General features: G+C 38.3%; 2 protein-coding genes across 2 annotated transcripts; both read left to right on the forward strand.

Annotated features, from left to right (window-relative positions):
- The first annotated feature begins 761 nt into the window (after positions 1 to 761).
- Positions 762 to 23,606, forward strand: Unpg (homeobox protein unplugged). Its single transcript, XM_077405437.1, has 4 exons — positions 762 to 2,375; positions 5,092 to 5,409; positions 20,513 to 20,826; positions 22,148 to 23,606. The coding sequence occupies exons 1-4, from the start codon at positions 2,093 to 2,095 to the stop codon at positions 22,613 to 22,615; spliced, it is 1,383 nt and encodes a 460-aa protein (XP_077261563.1). The 5' UTR covers positions 762 to 2,092; the 3' UTR covers positions 22,616 to 23,606.
- LOC143897177 (uncharacterized) lies at positions 5,600 to 9,162 on the forward strand. The gene is made up of 3 exons (XM_077405573.1): positions 5,600 to 5,935; positions 6,209 to 7,214; positions 9,026 to 9,162. Exons 1-2 carry the CDS (start codon positions 5,704 to 5,706, stop codon positions 7,210 to 7,212), a joined length of 1,236 nt encoding a protein of 411 aa, XP_077261699.1. The 5' UTR covers positions 5,600 to 5,703; the 3' UTR covers positions 7,213 to 7,214; positions 9,026 to 9,162.
- Positions 23,607 to 26,863: the final 3,257 nt, after the last annotated feature.

Consider the following 26,863-nt stretch of genomic DNA (forward strand, 5'->3'; position numbering starts at 1 on the left):
CCTTACAAATTACTCGTCAGTTCCCCGTCGTAATCTCAATATTTGAGATTTGTCGGACTTTGTTTTGTTCACACACTATAGAGAACAACATATTATAAAACATTAGATAATGATAATTATTAAAATGGCAGTAATCTAATATCTCTTATGAGTTATTGGTAGAAAACTATTCATTAGTCTCCGAGAGAAAAACAATTTTATTAATATATAGATTATATAAAATTTATATTATCATGTCAAGTGTAAGAAGTAAGAAGTATTATAGTTTTACAATTTATGTAAATACGTAATAATTTTTATTGTACATTCCTACGTATATAATTATAGTTTCACTTTCAGGGAATAAAGCTGTCAAAATTTTCTTCTATTAAAGTTGATTTTGAAAGTTGCTCCAGTTTTAGTTTCTGAAAGCTACTCCCGATAACTCGTCGTCATTCATATCAGAAGCCTTATTTAGTTAATTGCACCGTCACGCTGTCTAAGCGCGAGGTGATATTTAAAAATGGACCTTACTGCCACGATCGTTCCGAACTGTCCACCGTTTCCAATCTCGAAACATCCGTATATGCAAGTACCTCGGATTAAAGCCTTGCCACCAAGATGGTGGATCCGCGGACGATAGGCGCGGCCGGACGACGCTGTTGGTCCGAATGCGACCAATCAGAGTCGGACAAAAGTCGGCACGACGATGCCACGCCATCCACCACGTCGGAACACGGCGCATGCCGAGAAATCACGAATTAAAATACCTTGCCCTATACCCTCGGCAGTCGCCCGTCGACCCGTGCGTCATACGGTCGCCTTCCGATATCTCGTATAGCGTGCGCGGTGTATATAGTCCGGCGATATATTGTCATTGTCATCGACCGACGTATAGTGTGCAGAAATGTTCATAATTGAACAACTTGTCAAGTTGAAGAAAAAGAAGAAAGGTTTACAAAAGTGGACGTGAACAATTCCTGCCAAAATTGTCATCGAGTGCGCATTACACAATAATTTATTCTTTTTAAAACTCTGCAAGATTGATGATTGGGACCTGCCGGATTCTCTGTATGATTAACAATCTTCTGCATCGATCTTCACGTCATAATTAATGACGACATAACGTTCGGCATGAGAATTTCAAATATCCGATGAAGTTTCATATTACATTGGTGATCCAGACACATTTAACTATATTTATGACTTCAATCAGTCTTATTTATCACTGTTATAATACACGGAAGAGCCGCCGAACACTACATTTCACATTTCACTAGATGTCATAATTTTCGTAAACCTGTGCTATATAGCTTGCAATAACCAGTAATGTTGATGCTTCTGCAAATCAAGAAACTCAAGAAAGGATTGATGATGACGAAACGTGATAAGCTGATAAGCTTTCTTAAACTTGTTCGACAGTATTAAAGAAGATTGTGACCAGTGCCAAAAGTACATTGATTTATATATAAAATGCAACTATACGCACCGAAAATTATAGTGACGACTACGGAAGTTATCGTCAATGAAATACAAAGGAATTACCTTAAACGCGTCGACTGCCATACCAAATTAAAAGACTAAGATTTAATAGTGTGATAATAAATATTAACAATAATTTTTACATATTATATTTCAATATTGTGTGAAAAAAGTCGAATAGAAGAAAAGAAGACGATTGATAAACCGATAGTAACGATTATTTAAAGTGTTAAAGCTCATCGTAAAATGTGCCATAGCTGTTGTAATGCAAAACACACAATACTGGAGAGGAAATAATGCAAAGTACACAGTTATAAAACAATCGTTAATAAACATAAGGCATCTCAACACTGATCAAACAACCTTGAACTAACGTTGCAATTTGATTCAATGCTGACAATTTGAATAAAGCCACTCCGACATCACTCTTATCTAGTGCACAACAGCAATTAAATCTGCAATTTACTTTCTTGAAGTATACTCCCGCAAGACATTATTTTTTAATCTCGCGACGCCTTGAACCGCGCGAGAAAACGGCTATTGTGCACGAAAGGGAAAGATTATGTTCCGCACGTATAATACCAGAGAAATCGGTTCCGCTCGATTTTAATCCCATCGAGCCCAAGGAGTCATGGACGTGAGCGTGGAGGAGACCGAGCTCGACGTCGGTTCGGCGAGCGACGAGCTGGAGTCGTCGGTCGCGGAGCCGAAACACGCGCGACGCCCGACGCCGCGGCCCTTCACGATCGAGAGCTTGATCGGTAGCGCGCGCGAGGATCACGATACCGGTGGCGGCGGTGTTACGCGGGACGACCGGACGAATGGCAGCGAGGAGGAAGAACACCGGGATCGGGAATACCAGCTCTATCAGAGGCACTACCTGGCGACCGCGGCGGCGAGCACGCTACCCTCCGGTGAGCACGTTTTTCCTGCTCACAATCGATACAATTTAGGCCCAGTTCAACAGTGGCCAGTTAGCTTAACTATAATAGTATTATAGTTAACTTTCACTCTCCGTCTCTATCTAACCTTTAAGTTAAAAAGAGACAGAGAGTGCGAGAGTTAACTACTATAGTTAAGCTAACCGGCCACTGTTGACCTGGGCTTTAGTCGGTGACACTGGAGGGTTAAATTTTTGGGGAAAAAACTTTAGTGTGTGTGATTCTTTTTATTTAACCCTAACTAGCCACACTTATATTTTCGAGTCCTTAATTCGCCACACTTCGGTTCGCGAGACCGATCGACTTTGTCGCATCGTCATTTTCATTCTAATTAATATACTTTTTAAGATTGCAATGTAGGAATTGGAAATACAGATGTTAATGATAATATCAGGTCAAGAAAATGATTTGAGTTTAAACTGAACATACTAAAAAGAAACTTGAAAATTATTATTGTTTATTACGTGAAAACTAGAAAGCCAAAAAACGTTTAGCAGTCCGAAATATGGCGAGCTAGTTAAAATTTTGTTCCCTTCAAGACATTTTCGACGGGTAGAAATAATATATATTTGATTAATTTATAGTTTCCAACGCGGCAAAATGTTTTCTTATTATAAATATAAAATATCGGAATATGAAGGTATAATAGAAGCAGCGTTGTTGGAAATGGAAATTTCTATCTAAGTGTTAAGATCTTAAAATTGAGATCTTTTTTGTTTTCGTTATATGTATGTGAAGCATTCTAGTTATATTATTACATTTATGGAGCCGGTTAAAGAAAATTCATATTGAGTGTGACAAATGACTTTATAAAGGCTCTTCGGACAGAAAAGATCCGGATGTGAGTAGCGTCGCGACTGCGGCTTAAAATACGATAGCTACAAATACATAAAAATGAGCGAATCGATAACTGCAGCGAGGAGAGACCGCGTTACATCTACATACGTCTGAAGTATTTCTAGTATTTGAAGTTCATTCAGCGTTTTCTCTAATCTTCCATATAGTAAACGTGATAAAATTGATAAAAAATATGAAATTATGAATCTATGATTTTTTATTAAAACAATTTTTTGTAGTAAATTTTGAAGCTCTCCATAAAATTAAAATTTTTATTAATCTATATGAAGCTAATTTTTAGTCGCATTTTCGCCAATCTTTCATATCCATATTTCCAATCGATTGACTATAAATTATCTAATAAAATTTTCAAACGCGAATTAATATCTGCTTATATTAAAATAATATATTAGAATAATATAAATATATATATATAAAATGACGCTAAGATTATTAAATATATAATCTTGTATAATCTCTTTTTCTATATATGTGCACGTGCTCCGGTAAGTTTGTGAATAGCATCTTCCGTCGGATGAATTATGGCGCGCGTTATAATCCGGCTGATCATCGATAACTGTCATAATGACTGACTATATTTTATATATGTACATAAAAAATGTGAATAATTACATTTATATTACGTAAACGAATTAAACGAAAGAATGAAATAATAAACTAAGATCAGACTTGTGTTTGCATAAATCATAATTTAAGCTATTAATATCCTGAATTGCTTGTTTATTGTCCTTGAAATTTACATTCTGCGAAAGAATAAATTACATTTGTTTGCATAAAATTGGACATACAACAGAGTGTCGAGCTTTAAAATTATTAATTGGAGATCGCCCGCAATTTCCGATGTGTCTTTCTTATTTACAATTGAAATACAATATAAACAATTGTTTATATACAAGATTGTTGTAAGACATTATAACACAATTATTGTGAAATATTATTCCATCGAGTTAAAGGCGCCGTAGTGTCTAAGCGATGCTCCGAAACGTGAACAGATACCAGGTGCTGGCGACGTTTCGCAGACTATAATTTGCGATCACGGATATATATGTATATGTACATAATTGAAACCTTCAGAGCCTACCGTTTTTTTTTATGTATCTCATATTCAGTTTATGCAGTATGGTGCAGTAAGATGCAGTTAGCTTTAAGATTTGTCGTTACACATTTGTAATCGCAATATGTTGCGTATTGATACATTCAAACACAGATTTAATTGCTACAAAAGAAAATTGATTTATGCTATAAATTGAGTAAAGAAGGATAAACGTGAGCGCGAGTAATATTAGAATTTAAGTAACAAAATGAAGATTAGCAACGATGAACAAAAATGGAATTAATATTAAAAACGTCAGCTTCAAAAATGAATTAGACACAAAAATAAATGTTTAGCAGGGTGGATTTATCGTTAATATAAAATATCTACTGCGTTTTATATATGTATTAAAAAGTCGGATTTTTTTACATTTTGTGATCTGAAATATACCTTGTTATTATCTTCAAAAGATGAAAAACATGGAATATATGTTTATGAAGAATATTTGTCTAATAAAAAATTTATAGGTATTATTTCAAATTCGAAGATATAATATTTTTAACGTTATTCAATATAGTTAAATTAAATTAGTCTCAAATATTTAAAATTACATGTTAATCACTAAATCAGAATAATTATATATATTACAATCTTATGTTACGTTTATATATATATATATATATATATATATATATATATATATATACACAACTCTTAAATCTATTAATTATCCACCCATTAACCTAAATCTGGCTGACTGTTTATCTAAATCTATCGATTATAAATTGGTCTATGCAGGTTTCGGCGTGCCGCTTGGATTGTATAGCGCTTGGCTACCGATGCGAATGTACGGTGGCAGCGGTGCATCCAGCATCTCGATGCTGCCGCCGCAGCATCCGTCCGCCGGCTACCCGGGTCACCCGGAACTGCATCAGAGCCGACTGTCGCAACCCTCCGCACCGCCGTCCAGTCATCCGCAGGGGTACTATCCACTGGATAGTTGCCGTCGTATCACGAATCAGCGTGCGCCGAGTAGCTTCACCGACAGCGAGGACGAGGACGGCAGCGTCGGTTCGCCAGCGTCGCCGGCTCACGATCTTTCTAAATCCCGGCACGGTGAGTTTAACAGGAAACGGAGTCTCTTTAACATTCTTTAAAACAATATAAAAAAAAAAACACGGTATAATGACAAAAAATGAAAAATTTGGGAAGAAATCTTCCTAAACTACATTGAAGATATAATATAGCGTGCAGAAGAAATAAATAACAGTCAAATTTACGAATTATATTCAAGCCTCGTCTTCGAGATTACAACTGTAGTAGTCCGCCTTGCGGGCAGATTGAGCCACATCTTTAGAGCCAAAAAACAAGAGATGGCGCCCCGCGGTCCCTCCGTCGCGGCGCCCGTCCATGATACTTTCATTGTCTTTCTTGTGCGCGAGCAAGTCACACACAAGAGCCCCTTTCTTTTCGAAAGTTAATTCCTTCCGCATTGAATTCTTCGAAATGGCCAAACATAGGAAAAGGAGTCACGAAGACCGCGACGGGAAAGCGGATATACTGCGGAAGATCCAGAAATTGAATAGAAAGGTCGAACGTTTATTCGACGATATGCCGAGACCGATATCATCGGAAAATAAAGGTCGGTACATTATCATATTATAAAATGAGGCGACTTGGTCCGATCCTAGAGACAGAACCGCGGTCAGCCTCGAGGTTTAGGCAGAGCATACCCCCTGAGGGAAGACTCTCCTTCGCCTAACCTCTTTTTCTAGATCTCTTTATTACAAATGAGGCGACCTGGTCCGATCCTAGAGACAGAACCGCGGTCGTGCCTCGAGGTTTAGGCAGAGCATATCCCCTGAGGAAAGACTCTTTTTCCTAACCTCTCTTTTTCTGAATTTCCTTGTTACAGATAATAAGGAAAATCATCCTGAGAATGTACAGGTTATCTCAGGTAAATCTGACACCGGCTCAGATCATAAAAGCGAGGGGGATATTAATATTGTCCCCCCCTGCAAGTCGCAAGACGCAACCGCGCTAGACGCATCGGTGCTAGACACAAATTCCCCAGCGATTCTGCAACAGCTCAGGGCAGGTACAGACGAAGTCATTGCTGCCTCTGAGGGAGTGGAGAACACAGAGGAGGCAGGCCTCGAGCCGGAAGTGCTGGAAATTCTTGGAGCCGACCCCTCCAAGCCTAAAAATGCTGGAATCGTCCTCCAAGAGAAACTCGAGGCTCGCTGGAGCCACTGGCTTTCAACACAGGTCGGTAAAGAGGAAATGGACAAACTGCTGGATCAATATCCTCGTGAATCGAACAAATGTTTCTTCGAGGCGCCCAAATTAAATCCAGAGATCGCAGCTATGTCTGCAGCAACCCTGATCCAGAGAGATCAGAAATTTGTGGCAACACAAAACATGGTTGGCTCTGCTCTGGTCGCCTTAGGTTCTGCCATTTCCAGTCTACTGGTCGATGAAGAAATAGACAAGCTTGAGCTTCTCCGTAGACTATGTGATTCGGGGAAAATGATGACTCAAGTCCATCGTGGTTTTTCAACCGCCAGAAGAGCCTTCATATCTCCCAGCTTAAACAAGCAGATTCGTGATGCTTTGGAAGGTACCAACCCGGACAAGTTCCTGTATGGCTCCAATCTCTCCGATAAAGTTAAGGAGGTTAAGACTATGGCAAAGATTGGACTAGACCTCAAGCCGCCTCCGGTGAAGCAAAATAAGCCGGGCACTTTAAACTCGAAAGGCCCGTTTGTCAGATTCAAGAAATCTCAAACGGGCTTCAAGCCTCGAGGTCAGCACAGGACGGGTCAATACAAACAAAACCAGCACCAACCGAGCGCTCAAAAGAACAAGAGCGCGACTCAGTCGACGTCGCAGACAGCCACTCAGGAAACAAAGACGTAGAGGTAAGAAGCGTTGCAGGTAACCTGAGACACTTCCTACGTGAGTGGGAGTCGATTGGCTCGGATTCATTTGTACTACAATGCGTCAAAGGTTATAAAATACCCTTCACTTCCCCTCCTGTACAATTAACCGCTCCACCGGAGCCTTCGTTTTCTGAATCTGAATATTCTCAACTAGAATGTGCAATCATGCATTTACAGGAACTGGGAGCCATCGAATCATGTACCCCTTGTAAGGGTCAGTTTATTTCTTCATACTTCCTAGTGGACAAACCTAACGGAGATAAAAGATTTATCCTTAATCTAAAGAAATTGAATAAATTTATAAAGCCTCCACACTTTAAACTAGAGGATATTAGAACTGCAGTTAAACTAATCTCCCCGGGTTGTTTCATGGCTAAGCTCGATCTAAAAGACGCTTATTTCCTGGTTCCTGTTTACCAACAGGACAGAAAATTCTTAAGGCTTCTTTTTCGTGGTAAGCTTTATCAATTTACGTGCTTGCCCTTTGGGCTCTCCACCTGTCCTTATGCATTCACAAAAATAATGAAACCGGTAGTAAACTACCTTCGTTCTAAAGGTCTAATCTCTTCAGTTTATTTAGACGACATCCTTTGCATAGGAGCATCTCAAAGAGAATGTCATGTTAATGTACAGACGACGTGTTCCCTACTTTTAAAGCTAGGTTTTATTATTAACAGGGAAAAGAGCCAGCTCATTCCCGCCACTCGTTGCGAGTATCTAGGTTTCGTCTTAAATTCTGAAAGGTTTACTTTAGATCTGCCGGACAGAAAGCGGCTTGCCACCAAGAACATGATTGAGCGTTTCCAAACAGAAACACGCTGCACTATTAGAGAATTCGCCGGTCTTATAGGTACGTTGATTTCCTGCTGTCCTGCCATAGCATACGGTACTCTTTACTCAAAAAATCTCGAAAGAGAGAAACAGCTGAGATTAATTATCAACGACGGAAATTTCGAAACTCGGATGACGGTTCCTCGATCAATTCAGTCTGACCTTGAGTGGTGGCATAGCCACGTTATGTCCTCAAGTGGCCCAATCAGAACAAAGATCTTCAGTGCCACGATCTTTACGGATGCTTCAAGAACAGGCTGGGGAGCCGCTTGGGAAGGTAATTCAACGGGAGGTCTTTGGTCGGCGGATGAGAGAACTAACCACATAAACTTTCTAGAATTGCTAGCAATCTCATTAGCTCTCAAGTGCTTCGCTCAGAATCTATCAAATTGCGAAATCCTTCTCAGAGTAGATAACACGACAGCTATATCCTATATCAATAGGATGGGAGGTACTAGGGTACCCAAACTGAATAAGTTGGCACGAGAGATTTGGCAGTGGTGCGAATCTAAGAGTCTTTGGTTATTCGCATCCTATATACCTTCTAAAGAAAACACAGAGGCGGATCGCGAATCTCGTTACACCAACATTGATACGGAATGGGAACTTGCGGATTACGCATTTAATCATCTAGTCGCTTGCCTGGGAAAGCCTGAGATCGACCTTTTTGCATCTCGTATAAACGCTAAATGCAAAGATTATTGTTCCTGGCGTAGAGATCCTTGCGCCTTATCAGTGGACGCTTTCACAATCAGCTGGAGTGACAGATTCTTCTACGCTTTTCCTCCCTTCTCTCTAGTCCTCTCAACCCTTCGGAAAATTTTTAATGATCAGGCAACAGGCATTGTAGTTGTGCCACAATGGACCACTCAACCTTGGTATCCATTGTTTTTAACAGCTCTTATTGAAGAGCCAATAATATTTAAACCCTCAATAGACCTGCTGCGCTCTCCTTGCAGGACAATTCACCATCCGCTTGCCAATCGGATTACCCTGGTGGCAGGGAAACTATCAGGCAGGCGTACCTGAGAAGAGGATTTTCAGCGACGACTACCAACATCCTGGTCGAGTCAATTACTGAAGCTACTCATAAGCAATACAACTCGAGTCTGAGAAGATGGTGGATTTTCTGTCACGAAAACCAGGTAGACGTCTATGAGGCATCCACCAAGGAGTTACTTGAATTCTTGACCATACAGTTCGACGAAGGAGCGTCTTACGGGTCATTGAATTCTACACGATCGGCAATTGCACTGATCTCACGAGAGGAGTTTGCGAGAAACCAGGCAGTACAACGATTTTTTAAAGGAGTTTATAAAATACGCCCTCCTAGACCGAGATACAGTCACACCTGGGACCCAGAAGTGGTTATATCCTTTCTCGAAAACTCACCTACGAATGAAGATTTAAATCTCCAACAACTTAGTGAGAAAACGGTTACCCTCCTCGCCTTAAGTACGGCTCATAGACTACAAACCTTTTCACTGATCAGAGTGGATCAAATTACCCAGAGCACAGCTATGGTGGAAATAATGATTCCGGACAGAATTAAAACTTCTCGAACGGGCAACTTTCAGCCTCTTTTAACGTTGCCTTTTCTTCCAGATAGACCCAAGATTTGTGTGGCTACCACAGTCTTAGCCTATATTGCAAGAACTAAAGATATCAGGGTAAAAGAAAAAAGATTCTTTATAACTGTTAAAAGGCCCCACAGGCCAGCATCATCTCAAACACTGGCTCGATGGATTAAATCCTGCCTATCACAGGCAGGTATTGACACGGAACTTTTCTCGGCGTACAGTACGAAACACGCAACAACATCAGCAGCTGTGTTGAAAGGCGTGGACGTAGACACTATACGCCGAACAGCAGGATGGTCTAAGAAATCTAACGTCTTCACACGTTTCTACAACCGGCCTGTGCTACCGGACCGGACTTTATTTGCAAGATCAGTTCTTGAGACTAACAAGAAAAAGTAAATTACTGTCTCCTTCTTCTTCAAAGCGAATGATGACTATTAAAGAATGGAGTGGAAATTGAGACTCTAAACATCTACAGTTGTAATCTCGAAGACGAGGCTTGAATATAATTAAGCGATCAAACGAACTTACCTAAGTGACGTTCGATCGTGATTATATGAAAAGCCTCGTCGAGAGATTCAGTCCCACCCAGAACTTACATCCCGATCCCTTACCAATTTCCACTCATTAATATCTCTAAACTAATGAAAGTATCATGGACGGGCGCCGCGACGGAGGGACCGCGGGGCGCCATCTCTTGTTTTTTGGCTCTAAAGATGTGGCTCAATCTGCCCGCAAGGCGGACTACTACAGTTGTAATCTCTCGACGAGGCTTTTCATATAATCACGATCGAACGTCACTTAGGTAAGTTCGTTTGATCGCTTAATTATTATCGCAGTGTTGTCAGGATTGATTTATACACAATTTTTTTTAATGAAAAAAGTTTGGTATATTATAACATGTTAGTCTTTTTTAAATTAACTGATTAAATTTTATGATTAAATGCACAATTTAAATAATTTGAACAAAATATTATTAAAAGTACGTTATATCGTTATAGTCTTCAAAAGTAAATAAAAAAATATATGTAAAAAAATCGTATACATATATATATATATATATATATATATATATATGTATATAAAAAGAGAAAGGATTAGCCGACGAGCATGAAGCGAGCGTGGCTTTCAAAACAAATCGAATAAGGAATTGCGAGCTGAATTTAATACAGAGAGATTTAGACTGTTAGCGAACATTAGGATAAGGAATCGTTGAACATTGCATACCCGAATGCAACATATTTTGGAAAGTCATGCATTGTAGTCATACTCTCGGTGGGTTATCATCCCTGCTTCCGAGAGGGAGTGGCGATCGAATAAAAACCGACAATTTTTGGTCGGATTTTAACTCGAATCTTCCGGCTCACTAGACCAGCGCACGTCTCTCCGTGCTATGATCGCCTACTGGTGTTCACCATTCCGCGCCGCCTTTCCATTATATCGTTACAGTCATTACTTTGAAAGTAAATAAGAAAATATATATATGAAAAAAACACACACACACACATATATATATATATATATATATATATGAAAAAATAACGCACATTGAGATAAAATATAATTTGCCACAAGTTAGTAAAACAACTATATCAAGCGCTTATAAAAGTTATGAAACTATTTCAGTTTTCTAGAGCATATATACAATATGACACTCAAAACGAGTACTTTGTCTTGAGTGCAGATAGATCATGATACGATAACTACATATTGTATAATCTTAAATCTTTTGACAGTATAGTAATTTGAAATGAATAAAAGTCAGTCGACGAATAAATTCTTTAACCTTTTTGCTATGGCAAAGTCGACCGCCAGCGTTCGCTTTGGAGCGACGAGTGCCATGACTCCACTGTCTTAACTCGTTGCAGTAAAAATATAATTTTCCAAGCATAAAAATAAAACAGAATTTACATAAGCACAATAATTATTTCAAAATTATATTTTATCCTTAGTTTAAACTTTGTATTTAATACGCTACAAGCGGAGTTAGTACCAATAGTACGGCTATTTGTCGGCTATAGCTCGTACGTATGTACGGGTCGTCACATGGATACCGGCTATAGCTGGCGTTAGGAGCGAAAGGGTTAATTCTAGTCTGATGTGTAATCTCTCCGATCTTTATTCGATTGTTAGTGCATAATAGATAAGTTTATCCTGTGCTTGTGGCAATATATATCTTCATTACAGCACAATTTTAGATACTTCAGGAAGAGATTAATTAGGCTGTAATGAAATTACATACATAAAATAATTAAACATTGAATCATTAAACATAAAACGCAGAAATAGATATTGTCGCTAAATCAGTAGTCTCTAAAGAGGAACACAGAATGATCTATGAATCCAATCGCGAAACTGGAAAAATCGGTGGGTCCGATTGCCGAGCGTTTACGAATTCCGGTGGCGTGTCTTTGGTCACGATCGCAGTCGCCACGATCGACCGCAAAGGATCGAGATACATGGTAGCGTGCATAAATTATCGCGCTCTCGTGGCCCGATCTCATCTTGTATGTGTATATAGGTGCGCGTGGAACAATATGATGCGATTAGACGATATGATATTCGTGATATCTCGAGGTATAATGACAGCCAGTTAGGTCGATTAAAGAAGTTCTTACTGTTAATCAGATTAATTATTTACTGGCGAAGTTGTATAAATGTTACTTATGTATATTCGATCTGAAAGTATGTTCTGGTCGAATTTCTATAATGCGTTTTCGAGAAAATAGCTCTATTTTCGTACAATTCTTCACGATCTCACTTTTCCAAAAAAAATTTTCTTTGTACACGTTTAGTATAATACTATGATACATTAAAAGTAGTGCTAAGTTAAGATAGTGAAGAGAAAATTACTTTGAAGAAATTTAGTATATACTTTTCGATAGATCAACGTAAGGATGTGTGAGCAACAGAAGTAAAATATGAATAGAATACTTATCGTTTTTATTATAAGACAGTAATAAATGAAGACAAACAGGAAATCCACTTTTTTCAAGGACTTTTACGATATTTCACGGAAGGCCCAGAAGGCCCCGAACGCGCGTCGCCGTTTGACCGCCGAAAGCCAAAAGGATATATACATGACCGTCGATCGCCGATCACGTATTTCCGTGGGGACAATTCCGATGGTGTACTCTGACGCGCGCATTTATTCGTGGCCGGACACACTTTTTATTGATGTACCGCCGACCGGCGGCGATTTTGTATGCGAGACGAAATGGCTTCGGGGAATCTGTCATCGGTCATTTATGACGCACCGCGCCGAACCGGTGCGGTGCGTCGATCGTCACGGCACGGCGAGGTGCGATCACGACGTTCCACGAATTCATCGCGATCCACCTACGTGCGGGCATTGCGTCCTCGCGCAATGCGTAGATTACTGATCCTGGTCCTGTCAGCAGAAATCGGGGAAAAGGAAGATGGCCAAGGGGAGCTTGAAGACTCTGAAATATCGACTTTGATTCGATTTGCGCTTCAACGATGCCAAAAACGAATCGAGATTCTAAACTTGCATGAATAGCAACGTAGATGCGAGAGTTGAATGGGCCGAAAATATGAACTATCTCCAACTTATATTTTTTTGAGAAATAGAAATCTTGAGATTCTTGAAATTGATAAAATATAGATCGTATATAAATTTAAAAAATTAAAATTTTTAGCATTTTTTAAGTAATAAATAATAGAAATCTATATCTAAAAAAGAAATGTATATATTTAAAAAAAGAACAAGTCAAATGGTGTACTTTGAAAAACCAAACGTTCCCGTAACGTTCAGGAATTTTAATATTTTAATGAGTCTATATCATATATATATCTATATATTTAATCGCTGTCAGATTTTCTAACATAAAACACTTTACTATACGTATTTATCTTTCTTGTACATGTCTTTACAGCAGTTTCATATAAATTATTATTTACATACATAATTATTACTCTATATATATGCTACTGCATTACATACATTGATGATTTTGGCGTTGAACAATTCTTGATAGCTGGGAGTTTGGTGCTATAAATATAGTAATTCAAAAGTGTTGCGTCTTTTTGTAAAGATTCTGGATAATTTGTAAATCTGTAATATATCGTAATGTATAAAATAAAATAACATTATTTAAAAACTCAAAACAGTTGTCGCATATCGACCGTTAAACTGTTAGATGGTTTTTTAGAGACAAATTGGAATGTAAAAAACTAAATGACAGAGTCAATATATTGTTCAATGCGATCAATTGCACATTGCGCTATTTTTGAATGATATCGTTTTTATTCTCGATCACCGGTAAATTTTTACACAAACACGAACGAACAGTTATTTTAATGCGATTGTCGATCGAGACGATGCGTCATAAATACACAACGCGCCGTATAGCTTAGATCTTATCGCCGAAACTATTATCCAACGATGGGAAGTTAAAAATAACTTCTGCTTTTGCAATGTCTCAATCCTTCAAAATTTTCGATTGTACAATTTTTGCAACTGCAGGCTAAAAAGGTATTGAGTTCTTTACAAAAATAACACATTAGAGAGTAATGTATATTTTATATAAACGGTTCAAATCATTTAAATAAAGTTGTGTAATATATTTTCAAGTATCAAAATTAAAGCTGTAACTCATTAATTCAAAAACACTTAAAGTTTTCTCTATATAAAAGGATATATAATCGTTTCATATATATATATATATATAGTCTAAATAATATATTTAATAAGTAGATTAAATTTTTAAGGTATATATATCTAATTCTCAAAACCATAAATGTGCCATTTTGGACCTCATTACTGAAGCGAACGAAATTGTCAAATCCATGAGAGTATCATATAGATACATTAAAGATTAGATTAGTAACATGCGATAAGTACTTTGAAATGAGAACGAGTCTCGCGATATTCAACAGCGAATTATTAATCAATGGCCCAGATGTGACACGGCGGAAAGTGTGTTAACGGCATTTTCATCATGAGAACACGAAAGCTGGCTACATGAATTGGATATGTGGAAGACTCGAACGGAGCTTTTGAGTGCCTATGCAAAATTTAGAGTTCCATTCACGGCGACGCGGAACAATTCGATCCGCCGTCGCTTCGAGTAATCAAATAATCGTTCATAAAATCTTGTTTCATCTCGAAAATAACGAATTCGCCGATAGATAGAATAATACTTTTAAAAACCGTGAATTAAATTGTGATTTATACTATATGGACCTAAGTGACATTTACGTCGGACCAAATAAAATTATTTATAAATAATTGTAAACAATTTACAACAATGAGATATTTTTTGATACTGAATAGAAATCCAACGATTTTTTTTTATTTTTATATTTGCAAAATATACACGCCGTTATTTTCACGATTCTAATATTTTGATGACAATTTCGTTTGGCAACACAAACTGTTATAATAAATTGATATTAACTGCTGTGATTTATCTGAAAAATCCATAATTTAATTTCATTTAATTTAAAAGTAAGTAACGCAAAACAATTGTGACTTATTCCGATTTCTAAGTAATACACGAAATTATTATATTAATTAGGAAATTATTTCAATGTTATTTGTATTGGCAGAAATAATTTCATATTTGTATTATTAATTTCTACTTACAGCACGAACAAACAAACAAATTATAAAGTAATTACCGTAATTACTTATTTCCGCGCCGTACTCGAATCTAATTCGATGACATCAAAACGACAAACGGAAAGATAATCATCGGATGCCACTTGAATTTTAATCAAGCTCACCGATTCTGCGTCGGGAAGCCGATTAGCGTATCGCACGTCAGACGAGCGGAAGAATCATATTTCGATTTGGCATACGAGACGAAAGGATTTTTTAGACCACGTCGTCATTCGTCATTCATAGCCATCAGGACGACGACCGAGATGAAGGCGATTGTATGAAGGACGGGTCTTCTCAAGCCCAGAAACGTGTATAACAAAGTAACTGTCACCGTTGCCGTGAATGGAAACCGTCAATTCCTCCCAGCACCGTCGCGCGACGTTGAGGATCGTGCGCGATATTTATAATGCCGGCGTTGCAAAATTAATGTTACAACCGGTATAACCTGGGCTATAACTGCCAGCGGCTGGACGATATAGCAATTAGCATAATCGCGTACATTGAGGACGCACTTATAAAGAAAGTTTGTTAATGAATGTTATATCACGTGGATTGAAAATTCTCAAAATAGCAAAAAGCGTTGTTTCTAAAAATCAGAATATTGGAAATATTTGCAATGATATATAGTATGACGAGATTAAACGTAAACAATGAGAATACGCATTTGCGTATAAATTTACGAATTACTAATTGTCCTTCCGTGCAGAGAAGCTGTTAATATACTTGATAAAATATACTTGAATAGAAATTTCTAATTGATATCATACATAATATTTTGTATTTTCTTTTAATTACAGTTTATATCTTTTAATACAATTTAATATTCATACATATAAGTATTTGTAATTAAGACAAGAACACACATACACATAATTCCTTGAGAAGTTTTTATAAAAAGTTCTTTATTTCTTGTTTCTTGTATCTCGCAAAATAACTTTTTTCAATTAATACATATTTATTTCATACAATTATATATTATGTAGAATCGAAGAAAAAAAAACTTTCTATAACATTTTCTGGCTCGTGCTTTATCTGAGAATCTTTAAAAATTGTTAACGTGAGATTATAGAAAGAATTATTATTTGTTACTAAAGTCAAGAAAATATGTGAAATATCATTATTTTGCTCTTACAGCTTATTCTCTTCCTGTGTTTTATTCTTTTATTACGTATGAGAATACAGACATATAATATTTTATTCGCAGCATGCGTAATATATATGCAAAGAGAAAGAGAGAGAGAATAAAGAAGCGGTTGAACTGGCGCTTATAGCTATATCGATCGTCGCGATGCCCGGTAACATCATCGTACAGCACAAACTGACAGAGCGACCCGTTAATAAGCCCGATTGAAATTTCATGTCGCACATCCAAAAATACACTCACGGAGTGATACGCGGAGTGACGAATGAGCGTTTCCTCCGTCCCGATCCCGATAATTGCTTCCGGCGAGGTTCGCCGATCGATCGCCGCCGGGCGCTATATCGGGCCGCGCGATCGAGCAAATTATTCCGGAATGAGGTCGCGAATCTCGCCTGCCGTCTTAACGTTTAATAAGCCGGACGTATTTTCCCGCACGGCTAGAAGTGCACGTGGCTATCGAAACCTTATCACCATGTTATGAAAATAGCGTAGAAAAGTGCGGAGAGAGATATAATTAAGGCTGTACAACGACGAAACTATATATAATTTATGCGACATTATATAAAGTCTCTCGCATCTTTCACAATTTTTTAAAGTTAACTTTTTAATGAAAACTCTCTAATTTACAATTTACAACTTACGTCACAGTTTGATTATTGTTAAAGGAAAATATACAGTTGCAATTGATTACAATGCAAACTAATGCGAGTCATTGCACTTGACGAAAACCGTATAGATGCGTAAATCGCTTCCCCACTATTATACTCGCTACCCGTACTTGCAGTCGAACCCGATAGCACTCGACCCCCTCCGAGCTTTTTTTCGCTTTTCCCGCAGTTTCCCCGGTCGGTGAATTTTGGTTATTCATTGCCCGAGTACGGAGATCCTGCGGCGCGTCCGACACGATATGGGAGGATCGCATCTTGTTCCGTGAAGGACCGCACCGTACTTGTCGCGAAAAAAAAAAGGAACAGTGCCTCTTGGTAACAACGATACCGAGATTGGCACGATTCCGTCGATCGATCGAAACCTCGAATGTCATTATTATAAATGTTACGGCCGCAGGATAATTTGTTTAATTTCACTATTATACGTGTTCGTTGTACTTACTATTATGAACTACGTTCTAAAACTTTTTTATATATTAAAAGAATTAACATTCTTGAAATAAAAGAGATTAAGAATCAATGTATCTAAAGTAAACTTTGAATTAAAATAGTCAAGAATGAAAAAGATTTTAAGAATCCTGAAATTGGAAGATCGTTATTAACTTTCACAAAAAATCGGGGAATATAAAAATTAAAAATCTCAGAATTCTTCATAATTCTTAAGAGTACAAAGCTAAGAAGATACTAACCTATTCAGGAATTTAAGAATTTATGAGTTTTAAATTCTTATAATTGAAAAATTATAAAACTTTTAAAATTTAAGAATTCCAAAAATAGTTATAATAATATACACATAATTCTATATATATATAATTGTTCAGAGATATTCAATATATGTTAAAGATTCAAATCTCTCTCTCTCTCTCTCTCTCTCTCTCTCTCTCTCTCTCTCTCTTTCCTTCCCAAATAAAAAGAAAATGTCGGAAATCAGCTGACGAACAAGCAATTGATAGAATGGAAACGGTAGAATGGAGTAGATTGCGAAAATTAATTAGACATGAATGACCGGTGAATCGGTGATGAAGATCGTTAAATGATTTGATTTCCGGCTGGCTCCGTCATTGACAGATTTCAATAATTGCCAATTGCCAGCGATTAAATAAAACATGAGCTCCGGAGCCATATGCTATAAACTATTTTCACAGATTATTATTATGCACGGCGAATCGATAAGATTTTAATATTACTTTGGACACAAATACCAGCAGCTTTCTTGGGGTGAAATCAATAAAGATGCCGCAACCCAATTAATCTGTTGCGTGTTCGTGTAATTGACGAGTAAATTTGTACCAATCGATTAGTGAGCAAATTTACTTTTTGAATGTTGAACGACTGTTATTATTCTCCTAATTACCTATTATGTGGATTAACAGATATTTTTCGTATTTGTTAAAATATTTAACAAAAATATATTTAATACTGCATAAGTCGCTTTTAACAAACTGAATTAAAAGTTAATATTCTTTTCATAATATTTTCCATATAATTAACCATTTAAATGAGAAAAAAATCAATTTTGATGCAATGAAAGTTTTATATTAATTAGGATTCGTGTTTTACTAAATTCTTTTTGGTGTACATGATTTGTTATATTTATTAATATATCGGAGGTTTCTTCTTTGATTGAAAAGTTAACTTTCCTTACGATTCATGTCATACTTATGCGCAATTCTTTGTCGCCTCGTTCAACCTGTATTCACATAAGAGTCAAATTGCTATAGCATTAGGCAAACAAAACACCGTTGATTCAATGTCGTGTTTAAGTTTCGGGTTATAGCCACGCTCCAATAACTATATTCGCTGGAAAAGCCTCGCCGCGCTGAGGCTCGCTAAACGAGGATGTATAACGATATCATTCTCGCGGATCGATCCGCATACGCTCGATTCCGCCGCCAAGTGTAAAGACGGCACAGAGCAGGGGACAACGCCCGTGTATACGCTCGCGGAAGCGTTTCGCTCGCCTAATCGAAACCTTCTGAATAAATCAACGGCCGGAGAGTGCATCAAACTGGCCGGCGAGGAGGAAAGTTACGCGCTGCCATATAAGCAGCGCGAGCGCGATCAGTCGCAGCCCGCGAACTTCGGGATAAGAAAGACGTGAATCGCGGCCGATGAATAAGTCAGGCTGACCATAGCCGAGTTGACCGTTGACAACGAACTTTAACAGGAAATAATGCACCCCGCAAATAACGACCGGCTCTTGATCATGCGACCCGGCCACGTTGCGATGTGGGAAAACGTTGTGCGGTTGCCGACTCGAGAAAATCCAGCGCGCGAGGAGATACTTACTATATTCTATATTTGTATACCATTTTCTAAGAGAAACGTGTATAACCTTTCATAGATTTTAATTCAAGTTAATTTATCTTGATTGGATCTTGTGTTATGATATTTTTTTTTTCAAATAACACATTTACAATTGTTATGTTTGCAATTGTCATTTTAGCGCGTTAATAGTTAATAATTAATCACTGTATTTATAAAAATAAATAATACAGACCGTGTCTCACTCGATCATTGATTTCGAGGCTAATAAATTATAGAGAACAAATTAGTCTGCTTTACTTGAAACTGTTGGAAATTCCCGAGGTATATTTTCGGCTCGAACCGTTTAAAATTGCCATTTAGTTTCCTTTATATAAAAGTCCTCGATGTCGATGACGACGTCGAAGGTAATTCTCGATAAAAGGTTATCTCTCTCTCGTGGACATTTGTTGACGCAAATTTCCGTTCCCATCATCCAGTCGATCGTCGAATCAGTCGAACACGATCGAGCCATTCGAATGGAAACTTATAACCGCGATGTAGGAATAATTTTCAATAAATAATGAGCCGACAGAGTCATTAAACTCCGTGGGTATAACTTTGTTTCGTATCTCCGGTGCATATTGCATATGCCGCGCTCGACCGTCTCGCGGATGAAGGGGAAAAAAACATCGCACTGTACGGGAAATTACGAACGGAAAAAACGTTGCCGGCGATCGAAGAACGCAACTTTTATGAAGGAACGACCAATCTGCTCCGCATATTAAATAGCCGCCGGGCTATACATACCGCGGCGATATATGTTCTCTCGATAGCGACAAACTCTCCGTTGATGACTTAATGTCGCGAAAGTTAGTCGTGTTGTGGATTTCAATCCTCCGGAATTGTGCGCGGCTTTATTTGACGACTATACATTTCAAATACTGAATACAATTATTATTTGCTTTTATAGCTCACAAAATCAGTCATGAATTGATCACAAACATAATGTTGTAATTGGAAAGCGAATTATATTTTACCTGTGCTTGTAATGAGCGACTGAACAATGTCACTGTTAACAGAATGCAAGCGTAATGTAAATTAATTAATACATTTATTTCGTTATTAAATACAGAAAGAAAGATTGTATTTGACAGGTTTTTTAATATGTTTTTTACGTGTTCCAGGATCTGAAAACGGTCGTGCATCAGCCGAGAGCGACGAAGAGGTCGGCGGAGTTGCGGGTTCCGGCGAGGGTCACGACGTTTCCGACGGTGTCGTCAGTGGGGTCGGCAATGCCGTCCCAAGCCCTAGCAGGCCCTTAGAGAACGGACAGAACTCGTCGGCATCGGGTGCCGGTGGCAACAAAGCTCGCCGGCGACGTACCGCGTTCACTTCGGAACAGCTGCTCGAGCTGGAGCGCGAATTCCACGCCAAGAAGTACCTGAGCCTAACAGAACGCTCGCACATAGCGCACGCGTTGAAGCTGTCGGAGGTGCAGGTCAGTGCCAGACCAAAGCGATAATCGATGAGCTGTGCAGTTAGAGCTTAATGTCGAGGGATGAATTATAATTTAAAATCGTTAGAATGTAAGATAAATCAAGATTCAAGTCAGATCTTGAAAATAACCAAATTTTTTAATCCCGAAAGAGATTTAATTTTTATAGAAATATTAAAATTTAATATAATCAATCAATTTTAATATTAGGACTATCAAATCAGTAAAAATAATTTATTATGTTATGTTTTTTCAATTACTTAAATGTAGAAAATTCTTTTTCAGAAGATTTTCCATGATTTTTATTGCAATATGTAAATGATTAAATTTTTATCTTTTTTTATAATCCTCCGTCTATACACGTGGGTCTACGGCGTTCGAGCCAAAATAATATCTGCTTGTAACTGTAAAACTTAAAGCCTGCTAGAAAATATTATATACAAAAAATGACTATATACAATCGTCAACTTCAATATAGACAGATGTTTTGTGAATTCTTTCGGACTTTTTAAAATACTTTAAGATAGGGAAAAATAGCATCAAACGTGACAGACCCACGTATGCACTAAGAAGGTACCGATCTTATATAATCTATATATCCTCAATTGGCTACATGGAGCGACTCAATATGGGAATAGAGTGGTCTATGATGACTACTATACAAATAATAAAAAAATATGAGGAACGGTATTTTGTTATGTATCGCTAATTGCTATGAATTCACGGACTTATACGCAATTCACGTTACATAACATATAGCATTGTTTTTCATATTTCTTAATTATTTCCAGCGTCGTTATTATGATGATATAATAAAGCACCTGATGCGCACTGTAGCAAATGAATCTGCGATGCACCCCGAGTTGCACCTACTTATGTGCAATTCTTCAATCTCGATTGAGGCTTATTAACGTCTCTCTTTCGAAAGACGGAGCTCAGTTTCTTCCACGAGAGTTCCCCCATTAATTTCTCGTGCGGAGGGGTGCAGTTTAGAATATGAAAATTTCTGTCATCGCACAGGTGGACTCAAACCCGATTCCTCGTGGTTACGAGTCTGGCGTTTTGCCACTAGACCACACTGCCACCCTATATACATAAAGATATATACACATATATGTATTTATATACATCAAGATACATGAAATTGTTGGTAGTTCTAATATTAAAAATAGATTGCCAATGTTACGGACTTTAATTTCTTTAAATCCACTATTAATGTGTTCCTTTATTTATCATCTCAATTACACTATCGTGTACGTACAATTTTTTAAAGAAAACTTATAACATACATAACTTTAAAATCAATGATACAACTCTGGCGCAGGTGAAGATCTGGTTCCAGAACCGACGTGCCAAGTGGAAACGGGTGAAGGCCGGGCTGAGCGGCGGAGGCGTCGGCGTCGGTTCGGCGGCGGCGGCCATGGCGCCCTCCGGCGCTTCTGGCCGCCACAACGGTACCACGGGGCAGCATACTTCCGGTACTAGAATCGTAGTGCCGATACCGGTGCACGTGAGCCGTTTGGCAGTTCGATCTCATCACCATCATCTGGAGAAGTGCGCGAGGGCGCCGCGCGCGAGACCGACGTCGTCCTCGGTTGAGGGTGGGTCCTCGGGAGTGTCGTCGTCGGTGTTGGGCGATACCTTGGGACTGGTGAATACATCGGTGAACCTGACCGGCCAGGTACAGCCACCTCTGGGCGCCGGTATGGGGGTAGAAATTGGGGTCGGGGGTGGTTTAAGGGCCTTTGCGGTGCCGGCGCATCGGGCCGGTCTCGGGTCCTCCGGGAGGTAGTGAACGTCGTGGACGATGAACTTGGATGTGCGACGGCGGGACACGAGAGCAGGAATGGAGGTAGATCGATAACCGGTGTAAAACGCGCGCGCGATAAGACGAAGTCGAGTTCTCGATGTAAAATTGGATATAATGTCGATCAAAAGTTTAAAAGCAGCAATAACAAATGTGAAACGTTATAAGAAGATATAAGCACAAACTTTCTTTTTGTCTTGTATAACTTTTATCTATTGAAATGCTCGTTGAGACAAAAAAAACACTGAATTGAACAGTTTTTTTTTTAATTAAAGTCAGATCGTTGTGCGTAAAAAATAAGAAACAAATATCTTTTTTTTATACTTTCAGTAATTATTCCATGATGTGTTAGTTTCCCCTCTACTCAGTTTGCTTTCTATTGCATCGGTCCAGATTTTCTAAATACGCGAAAGTCGATTAACTCGTATCTCGAGTGCTTGATTCTTCGAAAAACGAGGGGTTCCGAGACTTCACGTCGCGCGCATTGTAAATAACAAGTCCTGGAAGTTGTAAATATACACGTACACGTAGATAGTAACTTCGCATAAACACACCGTAGCTTGTGCTTGCTGTAGATAGTTTACGTTAAGCAGTGCGGGTTTCAGCTCGGCGCGGCGGGAAACTATTACGTGGTAGCGATATCGCGTATCGATCAGCCGTGCGATTATTGCAGCTGCATTACACTGGCGAAACGTCACAATGAGGCGGAAGCGCACAAAATGTCGGACTATAGAGACTTGCATACGTTGTAATATCGTGTCGGCAATAAAACGTGCGAGTGTAATCCGAAATATATATCCTTTGCCTTCTATATACCTTATGCCCACTCGGTACAACTATGACTACAACTACCATCAAAGAAGACGGCTTGTTAGAAGAGTGACACTTGCGCAGCCCTTCGGCATCTAAAAATGTTTACGCAGTAAGAAAAGTTTATACAGATTGTATTGTTGCAATAAAATATCGGAAAAGTATATCTGAGCTTTAAAGGGATCAAACAGCTAATATGTAATTGATCTGTTGCGGAGATGCATCTTGTCGTACGAGAATCCTTAGAAATCAATGCAACGTTGATGACGTAACAAATCTTATACCAGAATGTTAGATTCTCAAGGTCTTGTATCTCAAATCCAGCATTATCGCGTAACGGGCTTTAAATAATTCCATACTCCAAGTTATAGTTTGTCGATTTTCGACGGAGTTTCGGAAAGAGATCGCTATAATCGAGGGCTCCCGCGTTCGCCTTGTTTTGACAATTTCGTCGCGGTCCTCGAGGGGGCCGTCCCGGGTCGACTCATCGTCATCGGGTGCTCCCACGGGATCACCTCCGTCGTCCCAAATCGGCGGATTGCGCATTTTCGCAAGAGCTGTGCGGCGCGTGCGGGCCCCGAGCCCTCTAAAAGGGATCCACTGCAGCCGTAATCGGGGCCCCCCTTATTCGTTCACCTCGTAGGCGTGACCCCATATGCCGGGTTCGGTCGGGCCGCTGCTGCAACTGTAGGACGATACACGATGCAAAACACGTCAATGTGTCAGCCGACTAATTCTATTTAGCCTCCTTTGACTCGGAACAGCCGTGACTTTCGAAGCGGAAGCGCGATGGAAATACACGAACGTCGAACTTTTCCCGGCGCGATAATTGATGACAGGTGATCTCCTCTGTTAGGTAAGTAACGAGTACATACGTAGCTTCAATGACGCAGTTATTAAATTTAATAATCCAGTTTTGTACTTGTTAAAACACCGATGTTATTTTTCAAGACGCAATATAATAATTATCGTGCAGTTTTTTTTTAACGAGGATTTTTTTACGATATTATGATTATCAAAATGCACCACTGTTAAATGAATAGAAACAAGTATAAATATATTTTGTTATATATATTTAAATTATTTTACCATTCTGTGTGTGTATGAATGCGCGACATATTCTCTATAACAATAACAAAGTCACATTTGAGTCAACAATATAAAATAACAATATGTGTGTGTGTGTGTGTGTGTGTCTGTGTGTGTGTATTAGCTACCAATTTTAGTCTTGACGCCAATGAGCAAAAATAAAACAAGTTACGGCAACGATAATCTCAATAAAGTAACATTTTTCTACTTTCTTCGAGAGCCAGAAATATTTTTTTGTATAAATAATAGAAATATTCAACAAGAATGTTAGAAGAATGCGGAAGAAGATGAGACGAGAGGTAGAGAAATAACGAAAGATGGTAGTTCAAAGGGGGGGTCGAAGGGGGCTCAAAGGAGGAAGGGGGGATCGGGATCGTATACAGTGTACACAATGGCGAGGCAGAGTGCATTACGGTTAATACACGAAAAGGACCAGCGCGGTCGTTTAGCCGGCGATCTCGGCAGTTACTGCGCCTCGCGCGAGGGATAAATCATCTCTCCCGACGCTGCCACGCCTACCCGGAGGACGCGGAAAGAGCGACTCTCCCCTATAGAGCGTGGTAACGTACGACGGGCTGTGGACGGCGATGTTACCGCGTCTCTTGCGGTCGATGAGAACGAGCCGACGGCTTCCGGGAGAGGCGGAAAACTAATAATCGTGCCGTGGACGCGCTCCGGAAGGCGACTCCTGAGATTGCGGCCGGCGACAGCGATCTCCGCCATCGAAGGACGAATCAGTCGATCGAGGGCACTCTGCGGGTTTAACGAGGATAGGGGAAACAGATATACCAATTTCTGGGCTCGATCGTTTTTTTACGTTACGTCTTTAATACTTAAATGTACTGCTCATATTTCTTTAACTTTTATATCTTAGATCTCCAACAAATCCTTGAGACATTTAAAAAGCCCGCACAAGAGTCACTCAAGAAAAAATAATTATAAAATAGATATAGAATGTTATAGAATAAATTACAATTCATGAAGAAATAAATGTCACCAGTTGAAACATATATAATATTAATTTCTTAGGTAAATCAAAAATTCCTGATTTTATATTCTGTTATAAAGAAAAGAATCTATCATTTTTTTGCGGTTAAAAAATTGATGGCTTTAATAATTGTATATTTGCTGCAGGCACTAAACTAAAAGAAAGATTACTATAATTTGATTATTGACATATTATAATACATGTATAATGTTTAGAAATTGATAATGTAATTTCTAATTAATTTGCTAAGCTTATTAGACAAAGAGAAAATTCAACAGTTTTATATATTTTTTGTTTATTATCCAAATATAATCTCTGTATTAAACAATTAAATATATATATCGAAACTTCAGCTATATTTAGTTACACGTGACATGAAAATACAGATATAAACCTGACAATTGTAAAATTAAATTGTCACCTAAATAAGGATAAAAATTTATTTCAGAAATATGAATGTATATTATTAACTGCACCAAATTAATCGGTGATGGCACAATGGTAATATTTTCTCATTTAAAAGAATATGAAAAATATTATAAGAATATCTAATATAAATCCAGATATCTGGTTAACTTTTTAATAATTCTATAAACAGAAAAATTTGACATTATTATTTGTATTACTTATCTCAATTTTATACCACGCGTCACTTATCTAATTTTATACGCGCGCATTTTGTTTGTGTGTTTTTCCCATCAACTCAAATATAACCGTTATAATTGAATTAAACTACAATCCCCTATGATTATTCGCTGGCATTAAACCATTCATTACGAGCGTAAGACTGAAAGGAACGTTTTAATCCGCGTGTTCGCCATGGGCGTGTCGCAGAGTCAACCGCGGGAGAATAACGCGGTCTATTTCCCACACTCGTTGCCGCGGCCGAGAGGAGAGATTTTCCCATTTTTCTCGAAAGGGCCGTGAAATTGAGCGGACAAATCGCGGCTCGAGAGAGCGTAGCGAATGCCCTCTCATGCTGTTCCGGACGTCTGTCGAATGTCGTTTTATCCAACTTGGTAGCTTTTTTTTTTTTTCATATTCTTTAAGCGCGGAATTGCAATAAATTTAACCATGTTAAGCCAATGCTGATAAATTAATAAATTTCTAATTTTTCACCAGTTTTTGTTAATCCTGATTATAATTCAGGTAACTTATTATTTACAATTTTGTGTAATTTTGCAAAGAAACGATCAGTTTTATGCAATTTAATTTAAGTAAACTAAATTTTATTTTTAACTTTAATTAAACTAAATTTAATTTAATTAGAATTAATCTCTCTCAATCAGAAATAAAGTTATATCGATATATATCCTTCTATATATATATATACATATATATATATA

The sequence above is a fragment of the Temnothorax americanus genome, unplaced genomic scaffold, assembly GCF_048541705.1.
Source record: "Temnothorax americanus isolate GAGA-0224 unplaced genomic scaffold, ASM4854170v1 Scaffold2, whole genome shotgun sequence".
Taxonomy (NCBI): Eukaryota; Metazoa; Arthropoda; class Insecta; order Hymenoptera; family Formicidae; genus Temnothorax; species Temnothorax americanus.